The 16,921-nt window shown below is 38.6% G+C and overlaps 1 protein-coding gene across 1 annotated transcript; it reads left to right on the top strand.

Annotated features, from left to right (window-relative positions):
- The first annotated feature begins 837 nt into the window (after nt 1-837).
- Nucleotides 838-16,111, top strand: slc15a2 (solute carrier family 15 member 2). Its single transcript, XM_066687893.1, has 23 exons — nt 838-1,031; nt 3,966-4,003; nt 4,881-4,968; nt 5,607-5,748; nt 5,993-6,085; nt 6,206-6,305; nt 6,638-6,728; nt 6,938-7,015; nt 7,401-7,483; nt 7,958-8,041; nt 8,514-8,603; nt 9,759-9,803; nt 10,108-10,140; nt 10,712-10,800; nt 11,135-11,216; nt 11,654-11,770; nt 12,506-12,670; nt 12,891-12,937; nt 13,223-13,330; nt 14,294-14,390; nt 14,636-14,782; nt 15,050-15,154; nt 15,622-16,111. Exons 1-23 carry the CDS (start codon nt 1,010-1,012, stop codon nt 15,823-15,825), a joined length of 2,148 nt encoding a protein of 715 aa, XP_066543990.1. The 5' UTR covers nt 838-1,009; the 3' UTR covers nt 15,826-16,111.
- The last annotated feature ends 810 nt before the right edge of the window (nt 16,112-16,921 follow it).

Genomic DNA, 16,921 nt, shown 5'->3' with positions numbered 1-16,921 from the left:
TGTTTGCTCAGATTTTAGCAGATATCAGTCATGCGTCAGACAACACATTTACTATTGCAATGGGAGAAAAAGGGATAATATTTTACAACTTTATCAGATCATATGTTATCTTTGCATTATCAGAAAGATATGCAACACTTTCCAGTGAAGTTCATGTAAATACTATTCTACATAAATGTAGCTGTCTCAATTTGACTGTAGTAAACCTGTACATATTGTTGAGTATTCAACAACCTTAAAACCTTAATCATATACAAATACAGAAATGTGTTTATCACTAGATAGTAAGTTAAATAATGTATCCTTGATTGATTTAAGGAACCAACAATACCAATTTAAATACCTCCAGAATATTTTTTTTAATGATAATTACATGACTTTTTATTAAATCCCACAATTTCAAAACAATGGTGTTTTATTTCATATAGACAAATGTAGGACTAAATACATTTTCCTTACCTGAAGACAGTTTACCTTTGAATGCACTTCTTTACAGGACAATAACATGGTCTGCAGTTTCTTGGAGGATAGAAAAACCTAATACCTAATAACATGTATATACCCTGTATGTGAACACAAGACCACACTGTGGTTACACTGAATCATAATGAGTACAGAGGGCCTGTGATTAGTTCCTAGAAATACTACATTGTAAAGAATTAGTGAAGCCCAAGTACACAAGAGACATTTTGTATTATTGAAGAGTTACCAGACATTACATGCATTCTTCTATATGACTTATGGTCCTGACCTGGACACACAAACCGTATATGGAGTATGGAGGCTCCACTCATTCTTGTGCCTAAACTCAGAAGAAACTCTATCCCTCAGAATGAAATTAGTATGTGAGTTTTCAGGGTAGAACATTAACCAGTGAGAAAATGTTATAAACAGAGGTTTAGAGGGGATCAGCTGCAGTCGGAGGAAGGAAGGACTTGGATGCTTGACAAGTCTAACTGCTAGAGGACAGGAGTTGTGTGCAAACAACCACAGAAGGAAGACTGGAGAAATGGGGAAGGAAAACCCTGAGGGTATGTGTTCTCTTTCTTAAAGAAGCTTTTTACAGCACCAGAGAAATGACAAATAAAATAACATATGTAAAATATGCAAAATATGTACAATACCTCAGTGAGTAAGTTATTGTTTGTTGTTTACAACTGGAACAGATTAAGAAATGTTTTCACATCTATTAAGTACAGTTGCTAGAATGGTTCTTGTTATCTGCACTCTGCAGTCCAGTGACTGGGAACAAAATGATATTAATAACATCAAATATTAACTCTGTCAGAATGAACTGAAACGGATTGAAAACACACTCTACTCTGATTTTACGATAATGAACTCCATTTAGCAAGGTGATACAAAAATGTGACAATAAAATATTCAGTTTATAAATGAGGGTGGTGGTTTTTATCTGTTGGAAAGAACTTCAGTTATTTTATGTTATCTGCAAGGATTTATGTTTTCCTTATGTTCCTTATTATGTTTTGGAGACACCCTTATCCAGGGACACATACAATTGTTAGAATATATCACATTATTTGTAAATAAATAGCTGGGTTTTTACTGGAGCAATTTATGTACACTGCCTTGTTCAAGGGTATAACAGCAGTGTCCCCCACTTGGGATTGAACTCACAACCCTCTGCTCAGGAGTCCAGATCCCTGATCACAACACACTACTGCCATGTTAAATGCATATATCTGTACCGGTGTATATATATATTAATGCATTCATATGAAGTGGTGTGCTCTCCTGGCAAAGAGGATATCACCATACTTACTAATAGAGGACATTTTGATTCAAAACCTGGAACCTTTGCTGGAAATTGGGTTTATTATCTGTTCATTACTTTCTGAATAATGCAGGGATGTCAACACTGTATTCTCCTGCTGTATGTGATGGAATAATGAGAAGTTCAGTACTATGCACAGTACTATATTGAAATTGACTAACTGGTGATAAAACCAGCTGAATTAAATGTCAAACAAATGCATACTGCGTGTTGAGTTCTGGGCATGAACATTGTGTAATAAGAATGGATATCTGTTAAAAAATCAAGTCCAAAGGATGTATAACTTAAGTGCCCAATCATGATAGCAGAAGGCCATTTGAGTTTTGCGTTAACAACTCAAATGACTCAATAAACCATACATTACTTCAATTTAATACTTTAGATCCAGGTTAGATAACACTAAACTTGAAATCATTTTTACATGCCTATTGCTGAGTCATACTAAAGATTAAATGTAATGTCTTTGTGTACTGTTAATTGCATTTTTTAATCTATGTGATCTGGAACATCTTCTGAAGATCACAAACAGGTGTGGTCAATCATGACTATTATCTTGTGTGGGGCTGTGAAACAAGAAAACTGTCCATTTAAGGGCTGTCACCACTAATTACTTGTGTCTTGTTATAGCTAAGGCTTTAATAAGGACCATTACTAGAATTAAGTGAGAGAAACAGTAGGATCAGTATTTCTGTTTTATTGATGAGAAGATGCAGAGATAATACTGTTTCTCAGTTTGCAACTGTGACTAAATCATGTTTATATTATTTGGGTTGGCGTTGTCTTTCTTTTAGCATTGAGGACAGCGGCTCACTGCATAATACTTAATCAGTTAATTAGTAACTCATGTAACATGAAAAGCATTGCCCACATTATGGCAGGATAACTATTGTCCACATCTGCTGTGGGCTTGACTTAAAAAAAAAAGCATATATGGATGTACATTATGTTTGCAGAGAATTTACATTGCATTGGGCCTCAGCTCCTTTCTGGTGAACTTGTTAAACTAATTAACTAAGTCTGTAAAATGTGATCTCGTTGAAGATTTCTGAACAGTTGTCTATAATGGCAAATCATGAGAGGAATTACAATGCTGTAGGATACACCGATCAGCCATAACATTATGACCACCTGCCTAATATTGTGTAGGTCCCCCTGACCCGTTGAGGCATGGACTCCACTAGACCTCTGAAGGTGTGCTGTGGTATCTGGCACCAAGACGTTAGCAGCAGATCCTTTAAGTCCTGTAAGTTGCGAGGTGTGGCTCCATGGATCGGACTTGTTTGTCCAGCACATCCCACAGATGCTCGATTGGATTGAGATCTGGGGAATTTGGAGGCCAAGTCAACACCTTGAACTCGTAATTCATCAGACCAGGTCACCTTCTTCCATTGCTCCGTGGTCCAGTTCTGATGCTCACGTGCCCATTGTAGGCGCTTTCGGCAGTGGACAGGGGTCAGCATGGGCACCCTGACTGGTCTGCGGCTACGCAGCCCCATACGCAACAAACTGCGATGCACTGTGTGTTCTGACACCTTTCTATCAGAACCAGCATTCACTTTTTCAGCAATTTGAGCTACAGTAGCTCGTGTGTTGGATCGGGCCGCCCTTAACCCTGTCACCGGTTCACCACTTTTCCTTCCTTGGACCACTTTTGATAGGTACTGACCACTGCAGACCGGGAACACCCCACAAGAGCTGCAGTTTTGGAGATGCTCTGACCCAGTCGTCTAGCCATCACAATTTGGCCCTTGTCAAAGTCGCTCAGATCCTTACGCTGCCCATTTTTCCTGCTTCTAACACATCAACTTTGAGGACAAAATGTTCACTTGCTGCCTAATATATCCCACTGACAGGTGCCATGATAACGAGATTATCAGTGTTATTCACTTCACCTGTCAGTGGTCATAATGTTATGGTTGATCGGTGTATATTTTAATAGCAGGCAATGGTATCATACCACGCTGGAGAACTGGTAATTAGTGTGATAATGACACACATGCTGCTCAGTAAATGTACCAACATAAAATGTCAAGCGTACAAATGAATACATTGTAAGTATCTGACCTTTATTTTTGTAAACGTTTTTGTCTGCACCTTCTCTATAGGAAATTTAAGTTGTGGACGATCATTCAACATAAACAAGTCTTAAAGATACATGTTTCTTCCACAGATGGCACGATTAAGAAAAATGCCAAGAAATCCGTACCGGTAAGTTTATATATTCATTATTTAATATTCAATGACATTATATTTGTATTATATTGGACTACCTTTAGTTTCCATTGTCAATGCTCAGACAAGTAAGTCAAAGCAAATATATTATTGATTGGTAGAAGGCCATGTTATATACAACTGGCTTAATCCAAGATGTAACAACATTATTTGATCTTAATAGTTCTATAAATGTATACATTTATTTTATTACAGTGGTTATATGATTCCCGATTGATCAGCAGTTATTGTAGCAGTGATTTATGGAGTGTGAGGTGACGACTTGACCTATCTATCCCCTGCTAATGTTTGTTATTTCCCAAGTGAAATCGCTTGAAATCCTCAACCGAAAGATCTATTTCAGTAAATCAGTATGAGTAAACAAAAAGCTCAGCAGAAATGAAAACCAGAGTTACTTTGCTGTATTTGGATTTGGAAGGTTTCAATCCCACATCAATAAATCCATTTAGTTACGTCAACAATGTCTGAATAATGAAGTAAAGAACAAGTTATATCTTTTGTATGTAAACTATGCTTTAATGCTGTAATGATCACTAAACTCTTCTCTTTTTTTCTATTAACCACATTTGTAATACAATAGATTCTTCAAGTTGCACAAAACCACAGCCATGTAGTTCACATAACAGTGAACCACATGAACTACACACTCATATGATTTATTTATTTACAAGGTGTTAGCAGGATTACTAATCCCTGTTGACTATTTGCTCATTACTAAACACAATATCTTTAGACACAGTTTAGACATCCACAGGACTGTTATACCATTAACTCGGACAGCATTTATTAAAGTTTAGATATTTTGAATTTCATGCGCTCACTTTTCATTCAAAATGCACATTTCTTGTTTTAGAAACTGTGTGGGACCAACTATCCCTTGAGCATCGCTTTCATTGTGGTGAATGAGTTCTGTGAACGATTCTCCTACTATGGCATGAAAGGTAACAAGACCATTGTATTTAAATAGTTTTCATGCAGAGTACAAGAACATGAAAAACAATCAGTTGGACCCAATAACTTGGCTGGGTAGTTTGCTGGGGACCCCCACAGCTATTTATGTCATGTCCTCATGTTATTGTCACATGGTTGACCTTTGAAAGACTCAAGAGTTTCAGTTCCTTGTACTGGTGTATGTCAGGATGATGCCCTATTTAGATTTTAAATTGATTGCGGTTGCTGTTATTTGACATCTTGCCATTGCTCCAATATATATGATATACATTTCACAGTGTGTTGAGCAAATATTTACACAGTACTGATATTGTACATGATGTGTTACTGTGCATTGTAATGTAGATGTGTTTAATTGGCCTCACTGGTGCATATAAATAATTTTAAGCCATTTGAGATGTTAAATATAAAAGAATACAAGGCACCTTGATAACTTAAAGCATTAAATGAAGGTTTCGGTTAATTAATTGAAAAATTAAAAAGTTGGATCAGACACCAGTAGGACAGTGGGTCCCCGGGAACAGGGTTGGGAACCACCAATCTAACAGATCTCATCCCAAAAATAATGTAAAGAAACTGAAGCCCCTTTCTTCTCCTCCCCTGCCCCGTCTCCCCTGACCTCTTTCAGCGGTGTTGACTCTGTATTTCCTCAATTATTTGCACTGGAGCGATAACCTGTCCACGGCCGTGTACCATGCCTTCTCCAGCCTCTGCTACTTCACCCCGGTCATCGGCGCCCTCATTGCCGACTCCTGGCTTGGCAAGTTTAGGTAAGGCCGACTCTTAAAGAGTTCCCAATGCCGACGCTCTCTGGATGATGCTTTTTAGCTGGGGAGGGTTGTAAACTTGAATGCTCATGAAAGATTGCCAAAATAACAATGACTATATGGGAATTCCATACCAAGCTGCCATTTGAAACTGAGAAATGCAAAATCACCCCCCAAGAGACTGGCGGTACACTAGGGGTGTTGAAATGTGGATCAATCACAACATGGTCGTTTTTTGCCCCCACAGAACTATCATATACCTTTCTATTGTGTATGTGATTGGACACGTTGTGAAGTCGATTGGTGCCATTCCTGATGTGGGAGACCAGACTATGCACGTGTGAGTAATATCAGTGGTATTCACAACTGTATAAATGAGTATAATAGCCCACCATCCCAAAGGGGTAGCTATGTATCTGTGACACCCAGATATATTAATTGGATATGTCTTGTTTTATAGGGCTTTGTCCTTGGTTGGTCTGGTGCTCATAGCTTTTGGGACTGGAGGCATAAAACCCTGTGTGGCGGCTTTTGGAGGAGACCAGTTTGAAGAGGAACACGTAAGAGTCACAATTTTACATTCTACTTGGAGAATTCTTCGCAAACATTGGTGAAACACGATCCCACAGACGGATGCTTGCTATTCTAATTGTTTAATATCTAAATTTAATTTACTGTTTTCTGTTTTTTTTGTTTGTTTTTTTAACATAGAACTGGCATTTTAATGACATCCATAACTTCAAAAATCTAGTCTTGTGAATAGGTCTTAGTTCTCCTGAATGGGTGCAACATCGCTTTTAAACCATAGATGTGATTCTTTTGTGCGTTTGTTGTCAATCAATCTAATAATTTTTGTGTGTTTCTTTCTTTTGTTACATTTTTGTCTTTACAGCTTGAGGAAAGGAGGAAGTTCTTCTCCATCTTCTACATGTCCATTAATGGGGGAAGTGTGTTATCAACCCTAATAACCCCGATCCTACGAGGTCAGTTTTACTGCGTCCAAAGCCATATCATGAGTTTAAAATCGAATGATAGTTATGATGCTTTTATTATTTATCATGAATTCAGTTATGCAATGCAATACATTCTGTATGTGAATAAACATTGATTGGACATACTCTATCAATAAATACATTCAATCATATTTGTCAATAAAGCAAAATAATTGACATGTACTTTGCTCTCTGTGCAGGTGATGTGCAGTGTTTTGGGGGCGACTGCTATGCCCTTGCCTTCGGCGTCCCAGCTGCCTTGATGATCATTGCCTTGGGTAAGTGCTCTGACAACTGACAGTCACTCAGCTGGGACTCTACGCATCTTGACATGTCTCGGTTTCAGGGGACATCATGCATTGTTTCTGGTTGAAGGGAAAATGGGCAGAGCTGATGTCCAATGATCACTCTAACCGACTGTTCTCAGGAGCTATATATAGTCCTTACAATTGTCTTTTGGGCAGATCTTCAGCTGAATGCTTCCCAGGCTGTACTACTGTACCTTAGTCCTGGAAACCTAGGGAAAGAAATACCAGACTAAATAGGGCTGGAGTGAACGTGCAATATAAGCAATTTTAGATTATGCAATTGACACCATAATTTGATGTTGGATCCCCTGCTTTCTATTTATCCATTTTTTCTTTTCTTTAATCTGTACTTTAGTTGTATTTATTGCCGGCAGCGGGATGTATAAGAAGGATCCCCCTCAAGGAAACATATTACTTCAAGTCTGCAAGTGCATCGGAGTAAGTCGCCATTCTTTTCACATTTTGTTTCACTCTCTAGTGTCAGTCATACCTAGACAGCACAATGCCAAACAAAGGAGATCAGAATGCCTTCCTTACAGAGGTAGTTTCACTGCCTCGATGTTTAGAGCTGAGGAGGGAAGAGTTTAAGACCTTTTCTGTAAAATAAGTTAGTTTGGTTACACAAATCACCAGTACATTGATTGGCATAATATAATTCACTCTTGAATGTCCTCTAATCTGGTTATGAGTTTGAACATCTGTGACACTTGGTATCAGAATGTCACAAAAGCCTCTGAGGCTGTAAAACAAAGGAAGTGTGGAATGATGTTTTTTCTCCTAATCATAGAGCAGCATTCGTGCATTATGTTGATGCCCAAATATTGATGTAGAAATATGTGCGTGTTTGGGAATTGAATGTTAGAAAGGAATACTTCACAAATTGCTAATGCCATTCTTCATTCTGCTTTACAGTTCGCAATAAAGAACCGCTGGAGGAGTTCCAAAAAAGCTGCTAAAAGGGAACATTGGCTCGACTGGGCTGAGGAGAAATACTCTGTAAAAACAAAAAAATATCTTAACCCTCTCTTGTGTATATTGTTTGAAAACTTGCTAACTGAACACATTATCTATATACAGATAGCTCCATAAATATTTGGACAGTGACACAATTGTCATTTTGTCTCTGTATGCCACCACAATGGATTTGAAAGGAAACCATCAATATGTGCTTTAAGTGTAGACTTTCATCTTTAATTTGAGGGTAGTTACATCCAAATTGGGCGAACAGTGTAGGAATTACACACATTTTTATATGTGGTCCCCCCAATTTTAGGGGCTCAAAAGTATTTGGACAAGTCTTAAAGATACATGTTTGGATGCTGGGTTTCTTCCCTGGTGATGCTCTGCCAGGCCTGCACTGCAGCTGTCTTTAGTCCCTGCTTGTTCTTTGGGCGTTTTGCCTTCATCATGAGGATATGATGAATTCCAATTGCATCATCACAGAGTTGAGAAATATTTATTTCCACAGAAACGCAGCATTCATGAGATCAAGATGGTGCTCAGAGTGCTGTTTCTGTATATCCCCCTGCCCATGTTCTGGGCTCTCTTTGATCAGCAGGTAAGCAAATGACACTGAATACCTGTCTATATACTTAAAGTGAATGTCTGGAATGCTCTTCTGTTCTCTCCTCCCTCCCTTTATTATTATTCAGTGGGGATTTACAATTATTACAATATCTTATTATGTTTAAATACAAGTACCCATTTATACAATAGATGTCAAGGTAAAGTACCTTACTCAAGGGTACAACGCCAGTGTCCTCCTCCTGGGATTGAGCCCACAACCCTCCGATGCAGACCCCAGACCCTTATCCGCTTCTCCACACTGCTGCTTCTTCCCTCTGTTCATGAATCTTAATTCTCTGTGGTCTAGGCTTGCTCTGCCGTTTCCTTTTTCTGATTAAATAGAGAAATAAGCCTTTTCAACGTATTTTCAGTCCCTTATCCTGTGCTTCTCTCACGACTCCAAGTAACTTTTGTGATTCACCGAACATTGTACTGAAAATAATAATTCAGTGGATTTGAAAAGGAAAAGGCAGATTAGTAGAACTACAAATACAGAAAAAGTACTAACCCTGATATCCCAATTACATTTTCACACCACTTATTTTCCCCCCATTAAAGTAATGCTTAAAGAAATCTCAAAGACAATCACAAAGAATTAAATGTTTTGCATCATTATTTCTGCATTACAAAGACAAAGTGTTTGGTTGAGTTTCTATGTGCAATAATGACCATATTTACACAAAGAAACAATCCGTTTATTAGAGGTTAGGGCTTTATAGTTAAAAAAGCAAAAAATATACTTAATTGGCTTTAAAAGGAATCAAACCTAATTACATTGCAGAAATTGAGTAGCAAGTCAAGGTATAAGACTTAGTTTAGGTTTACAACGTTACTGTGCACCAATCTGAGAACATTAACAACACTGTGTGGTCAGGGGTAATTCGTCTCTACGATATTTTCCTCACGTTGGTTTTGTCAATGCAACCAAACTACAGCCTCACACAAAATAGAAGGAAGCTACAAGGAAGTGCGTTAACTGGGAATGCAGTGTAGGCCCAGGATCACTGGCACTGTGGGGAAATTCAGTCATTCAGCTGCAAAAAGTTCAGACCATCGAACAGCTGCTGTTTGCATCCAGCGTCTCTGGACCTGTTCCATATGTTAGCATATGTTACGGTAATCATTGCTTATTTTTCTCCAATTAAAGGGATCTCGTTGGACACTCCAGGCTACCAGAATGAATATGGACTTTGTAAGTTTCACTATTAATCTCGGTTCATCAGTTCATCGGTATCTGCATGCATATGTGGGTGACAAGGCCCCCGCTCTGGAGAGGCAATCAAGTTGTCAGACTTTACAAATGTTGATGATTGGGGGGGAGAATCATTAGATTCTTGTTGCACCATATCTGTGAGGCGTCACCCTTGGTGCTTGATGGTCCTCTCCAGTGGAGAAGGTTTATCTGTAGGGCCTTGTTGAACATTTTTCTCAGTGAAAGTTGAGTGAAGTATAGCCATGATGTTGCATTTTCTTAAGACTGTTTTCTTTATTTACAGGGTGGATTTATTTTGAAGCCTGATCAAATGCAGGTATCTCTCTTCACTAATTATCTGGCTGTACATTTATAGGCTGTTTGTAAATGCAAATGTAAAGCACACTTCAAAATTCCTGTTAAGGGGCTAAAATGGCAAATATTCTCTTTTTAAATAACATCCCCCCCATATCAAAGTTGTATATTTTAGATTTTCTGTATCCCAACTAAACCAACTGACACATGCTGCAGATTTGTTTCAGGATTCAATGGGGCATGTGAAAATGTCCCCTAGACATTGCCAATTAACTCTTTGATATAGATTTCCCCATATCCCCTCCTCCCCGCGCCCCCCACGCCTCTGTATCAATCACATGCAGTAGGATCTGGACCCAAAACTCTTTAAGTGGTTAAATCTTTACATTCCTGGTTCTGTGCATTACATTCTAATCTGTGCACTACCTGAAGGAAGAATGGGGATAATACATAAAAATGTTCCTCATCAGTACTAAAATTAATTTCCGTTTATCACAGCCATGAAAGTCTTGCACATTCATCACCTGAAGCTATGATCTCCTTTTTTTGCAAAATTTGTATGATGTAAAGTAATTCCACCTTCTTCTCACCAGATGCTGAACGCTTTATTAATCTTGGTGTTCATACCAATATTTGATATGGGCATTTACCCCCTGATCGGCTTGTGCAAGATTAACTTCACGTGAGTCTAATGTCAACATTACTACTAAACTAATGTTCCTGGCTTTCTCATCCCAGGTTTAACCTATTCTGGAGATATCTGCCTTGACATCAGTTATTGTCCTTTTCTTTAGTAAGGATTTGGTGTATGAGTCAATTGTTTTAGTTTTAGTTTTTTTTTTTGTAATGTCCCCCTGCTGTTTCAAAGAAGAAACAAAAGTGTGTTTATAAACAGATGGATAATAGAATACAAAGGGCTGTCTTGGTGACAAATGTCAATGACTCATATTAAATAATAGATTCATTAATGGTGTGCCAGGCTGTGTGTCAGACTGTGATCTATCTGTGTTTTGCAGGCCTCTTAAAAAAATGGCAACTGGGATGATTTTTGCAGCCTTGGCGTTTGGGGCAGCAACTGTGGTTGAAGTGAATGTAAATGTAAGGTGCTTAATTTTTGTTTGTATACAACAAAATATTCCTCTGATTTGTTTTCATGCTCAAAGCCCTCATTTTCTTCCATGAGAATAAAGCTGCTGAGCTTCAGACGCTCCCTGAGAAATATTGTCGCTGGGAATGTGACCGCTTGGATAATTTACCTAAACACTGAGATGTCCAATAACAAATAATCCAATTCAATCCAATACACAATGCTTTAAGGCCCATTTTTAAATAAAACATTTGAATCCAGATCTCAAATGATTATGAATGTGGAAGAAAAAAGGGAACATAAGAAAAGTGTATATCTAATATCACAAAAACATGCAGATCTATGTGCATTTAATCACCATTGAGAATACACTACTACTATGTTGAATTTGTATTCTGAAGAGCTGTGAAGGTGATGTATGTATGTATGCACATTTGCATTCCTTCAGAAATCTGTTGTTGCGCCTCCAATGGCCCAACAAAGCCTGCTTCAGATCCTGAACTTGGCAGATGACCAAGTCAGAGTATCGCTCCAGGGAACTACCATGACGCTCCTTTCTTTTGAGGTAATCAGAAAAACCTATGGAAGTGGACCTACAAGACCTGAATTATTTCCCATCTATATTGTGAAACTTTCCCAGAATCTTGTGACTGTAGAAAGCTTTAGGCATATTGCAATTCACTGGATAGTGTACTACTGTGGAATAACATGACTTTAACCCACCTATTTGTTGAATAGCCAAAGAAAATAAGAATGAAAGGCTTTGACACAGCCTCTTTGTCTACTGTGAGAATTTCTAACTGGTGCCCGTGCGGCTTGATACAGCTGCACAAAACTGAACAAATTCCAAATTAATGGCAGGATATTATAACCCTGGATCATGTTTTCCAGAACACTTCAGCAAATTAGATACTTCTTGTCAAAGAGGGTCCTCTGGTACCCGAACCAGTACCTAGTAACTGAAAACCCTGGATAACCAGCAATTGTTGGGCCAGTACTACTACTAGTGGTTGGTAGATTTATTTGATTGTCGGTGGGAAATCTTTAGCAGCTGCTGACAAGCAAGCCTTGCATTGGCATCTGTAAAAGTGAAACCGCTGCTCTGTCCTATAGCCTAGCAGTGGTGGGCAAGTGTGGTTTCAGTGCAACTATTGAACCCTGGTTGTCCAAATCCACCCTATTGAGGCAGTGTCATCTCAGTCAAGATGATGATATGGTTTTATGGGGGAAATCCAGCTTTCAGAGAAGCTGGAGCTCCTTCTAAATACTCTAATGCCATTCCACTTCTTCTCTCCAATAGGACCCACCGGAATACCAGAGATGGGATCTGGATGCAAATAACCAAACTATGAAATTTGACCTTTCTTACAAAAATGAACAAACCAATTGTACCTACGTGTTCAATGGAGAAACTGCCTACAGTTTAGTTTTGCACAATGAAGGCCCACGAATTGAATGCAAACTTGTAAGTACAAAATAAAAAAAGGCTGTTTTAATGCGAATCTGAGAGCTGCACCTTATTGAGAATTGTGCACAGAAAAATACAGATCTGATTAACTTCCTTGTAAGAAAATACTGCTTGGCCAATGCTATTTATCTTGCTTGATACAGTACAAACAATTTGAAGGGGTATTCACCTCATCTCACGTGTCTCTGTATTGTGTTTTTCTTTCTTCTTTTCATAGACAGAGGACAATATTCAGAAATCGGACAAGGGCCATGCAACCATAAGGTGAGTAATTCTCCATCCATGGCTATTTTAAGAAACACCAGCTTTAAACGATGACTGCCAGCTTATCACATACTACACAAGTATATGAAAGTCCACAGATACTCTTGCTATAATATTTTAACCCATGTTGGCTGTGTTCAACAAGTTCTTGTGTATGAAAGAAAATAAATTCCTAAGGAGTAACTTTATTTTCTTGGATAAAATGAAATGTTTGCTGTGAGAATTTAAAACCAATTAGATGAAAGACGCCTCCATATCTACACTGTATTCTTTATTTCCCCCCAGATTCATTAATGCACACACAGAAGACATGACTATTACAGTGGGCTCAGAACATTTTAACACAACGGGAAACTTCAGCATCTCCCAGATTAAGACTGTAGAGCGAGGATTGTGAGTAGACCAGCTGTCATCTCTTCTCATGACTTCTACATGCCTTGTATTCCTCAAGGGCATGTTTGAGCCCACTGTTTTGTTTCGTTTCTCTTCTTTTCTTCTTTTCCCACTTGGAGTCCACTTAATACAACATTTTGTGCTACACACCAAAACTTTTCCTCCTGCGCTATCCATTATAATCTTAATACTGGAGCCTAAGTGGGCCCTGTTGTTGACTTCTGGGTAGGATTTATTTTACGTTGTAGGCTAATTCATTGCTGTATTTGTATTAATTGAAGATTTGGATATTTAAGAAAATAAATCATGTAAAAAAAACAACAACAACAACTCGATACAAAATAGGAAAATACTAAAAGCTTCCCCGAGCTTTGTTTTGCTAAGGGATTTAAATGAGAAGGTAGGAAAGGTCTACAGGTTATTTTTAGTTTTTTTTTAGAGAGCATTAGTCAGAGTAAATTTGTAAATCATTTGAATACATAATGCTTTAAGTGATCAAATTAGGGTTACATTTCAGTCTAGTGTGTTAACTGAACTGGGATCAGATTTCCACAGGCCTTGTGTGGATTTTTGGTTGGTGTTGGTGTTTTGGGGTTGTTAAGTCCTTAAATGGGGTGGGTAACCTTGTCAAGGACTTTTCTATTGTGCCTTATGTCTTTCCATTTGGCAAACAATGCAGTATCACAGTTCAGAATAATAATTTAGTTGTTAGGTTAATTTATTGTCCCTTTTATCTTCCATTTCATTGATTGTACAAGACAGGACTGTTCTGCCAGCTCAACGGCTTGCAAAACAATAATGGGAGCCTTGCATTCATCCCTGATATGTGTGACAATGCTGGAGCCCAAGACCTTACTCTCTCACTTCCCAGTTCTTTACTATGCATATCTTTTTATTTGGTTATATATAATCCCTTAATTATTTTATTTGCCTTGTTCGTTGTATTACTTATTTGTCCTACAGGTACAGTGATGTAAAGTGCACAATTGCGCAGACTGACTATAGTATAGACGTGGGGCTCCTCGACTTTGGTGCCACATACACAATCGTCATCACTGAGGTAAGGGCCAAGGTCTTCTCATTACAGACACCCCAGGCCTGTTTGTGGACACCAGCGCTCAAGAGTGGATGTGATCTGGGGTGAAACAATCAGAAGGGAGTGTTTAGGGGGGCCTTTGTGATGTTTGAAGAACAGCCCTGTTATCTGCTGGAAGAGCGGATATTAGGTTATGCAAATTTCTTTTTTTTTAAATGTAAGCAAATATCCCTGTGAATATACAGTCCTATTTACTTTCTCTTCATCAGGTTTCTGGCAATAAAGTGACTTTTAAAAAGATAGAGGATGTTCAGGCTAACAATGTGCACATAGCCTTTCAAATCCCGCAGTACGTGCTGCTGACCGCAGGAGAGGTGATGTTCTCCATCACTGGCTTGGAGTTCTCCTATTCTCAGGTATCTGCTATGGAACATTCACTCCGTTCTAAGTACTGGTATATTCTTATATATAATCTCAGGGTTCAAACCACCTTTGCAAAAAAATATAATATACAATTAACTGAGAAATTAAAAGCTATTAGGCCCATAGTGATAAAACTTTAATGTCATGTTCTGTTTACCTTCTGTTTTTTATGTAAGGGATGAAAACTATCTGTCAACAAGTTAATATTTGCACAGAAAAAAGATTGTAAGCAATAGCAAATGATTGTTTTCTGCCAACAGTCCCCTGCCAACATGAAGTCTGTGCTCCAAGCTGGCTGGCTTCTGACCGTGGCCTTTGGAAACGTGATTGTGCTGATTGTCGCTGAAGGTGCTGGTCTGGAACAGGTAGGACTTCAGTGTCCACAGTGGACGTGTATTAGGAGACTCTGCTTCACTGGGAAACTGGAGAGCTCTAAATTATCAACAAAGCATGAATGTCTAGGAAGAAATAAATCATTAAAATAAATTGGTTTACATCCTTTATAAGACATAGAAATGTACAGTTTGTGAATGCATTTCTATCATTATTATTAATACTGATTATTTATTTATGTTGTGTTATGTTATGTCTTTCTTATGTTTTGTGCCTTCATGTGAGCTAAACACAATTTTCCAATTTATCTATCTATTTAAGGGACAGTAACGCTTTATTATCATCACTCCAATGGGTTACACATGTACATTCTCTCTGTTAAAGAAAGAGAGGCTGCATCCCCTGATTGTGGGTTGTGGTCTGTGGCTGGTGATCACTCTTTGGCACCAATGGCAACATCTCAAACCATGCAAAACCTGTTCATTGTCTTTCATTTCAGTGGTCAGAGTTCCTGCTGTTCGCCGTCCTCCTTGTGGCAGTCTCTATTATTTTCTCCATCATGGCTCATTTCTACAAGTATGTGGACCCGGAACAGTTGGACCTGCTGGGCAAAGAAGAGCGCGAGGAAGACAATGACCTGAAGACGAACGAGAACTTGGTGCCATTGGATGGGAACGTGGTCGCCAAAACCACGAAAATGTAGCCATATCAGTTCAAAGGATTAAAAAAGGCAATCTCTTCAAATCGCCCAATACGTTTACTTTAAAGAATATAAACCTTCCTTCCCTTAGGACATTTTTCTCTATGACTGAGTGGGATTTTAAACTGCAGTTCAGGCTACAGGACTGCTACAGATGCCATGCACAGGTGGTTTAAAGAATATGTGCTCAAGTGTTGTTTTGTGTGTGCCCATCATCAGTATTGTAAGTGGAATACTGTACTGTCACCACAGTTTTGATTAAAACGTTTTAATTTTGAACCAATGAAAAGTGACGAAAAGGCGTCTGTCTTTATGCTGGATTGCCAGATACTGTATACCATGTTACATTGGAGAGTTACAGTTTTAGTGTACCATTCATACAGCACTAGTCAAAGGTATTTTTATAGTCTGTCAACCAGGGGCGGATCATCCAAAGTCTGTGAACATTAAGTGCTTAAATCTGACATTTATTAACGTTCTTATTATTATCCACAGCAAATGTGCATTTTATACAATGCTCATTTTATGCCTCTTCTCCTGCTTTTGGAAGGCAACGCCCCTCCTATGACTGCTCGCAGAATTGTAGTTTAGGTTTGAGCTGCTCCTATTAATCCCATTTGGGGCGATGAATGTAATGCCCCATACACAGTTACCACCTGGACACACTACATATTGCTATATTTATATGTCTATAAACCTCCATTCAACCCCAGCAGAGCATCTGAGTTGGAGAAGGGACAAGCAAGGAGGGTGAAAGAGAGAGAAACAAACAAAAGTAGATGATACACCGGCTTATGAACCCCTGGTTTGGCAACAACCCCTGACCGAATTTGACCCTGATTGTGAGAGAACCCGACTCGGTAAAACAAACTTCTAGCTTATGGACTGTGACTATTCTTCTGGATTTGAGATTTGGACAGTTTTGCTGTTTTGTCTTGTGGCGGCCATTTTGATTAGCAGTTGATGTCTACCACCAAATCTTGAATGATTAAAGATCAAGTAGTTGGTCCAGATCAGCCTAATATGACCATAGATCAACAAACCATGGACATGGGAAATTGTTCAAGCGGACATTATTTAGAACACAGCACGATAAAAA

The sequence above is a fragment of the Amia ocellicauda genome, chromosome 16 (assembly GCF_036373705.1).
Source record: "Amia ocellicauda isolate fAmiCal2 chromosome 16, fAmiCal2.hap1, whole genome shotgun sequence".
Taxonomy (NCBI): domain Eukaryota; kingdom Metazoa; phylum Chordata; class Actinopteri; order Amiiformes; family Amiidae; genus Amia; species Amia ocellicauda.
The sequence above is the reverse complement of the archived record's forward strand: the minus strand, read 5'-3'. Positions and strand labels throughout refer to the sequence as shown.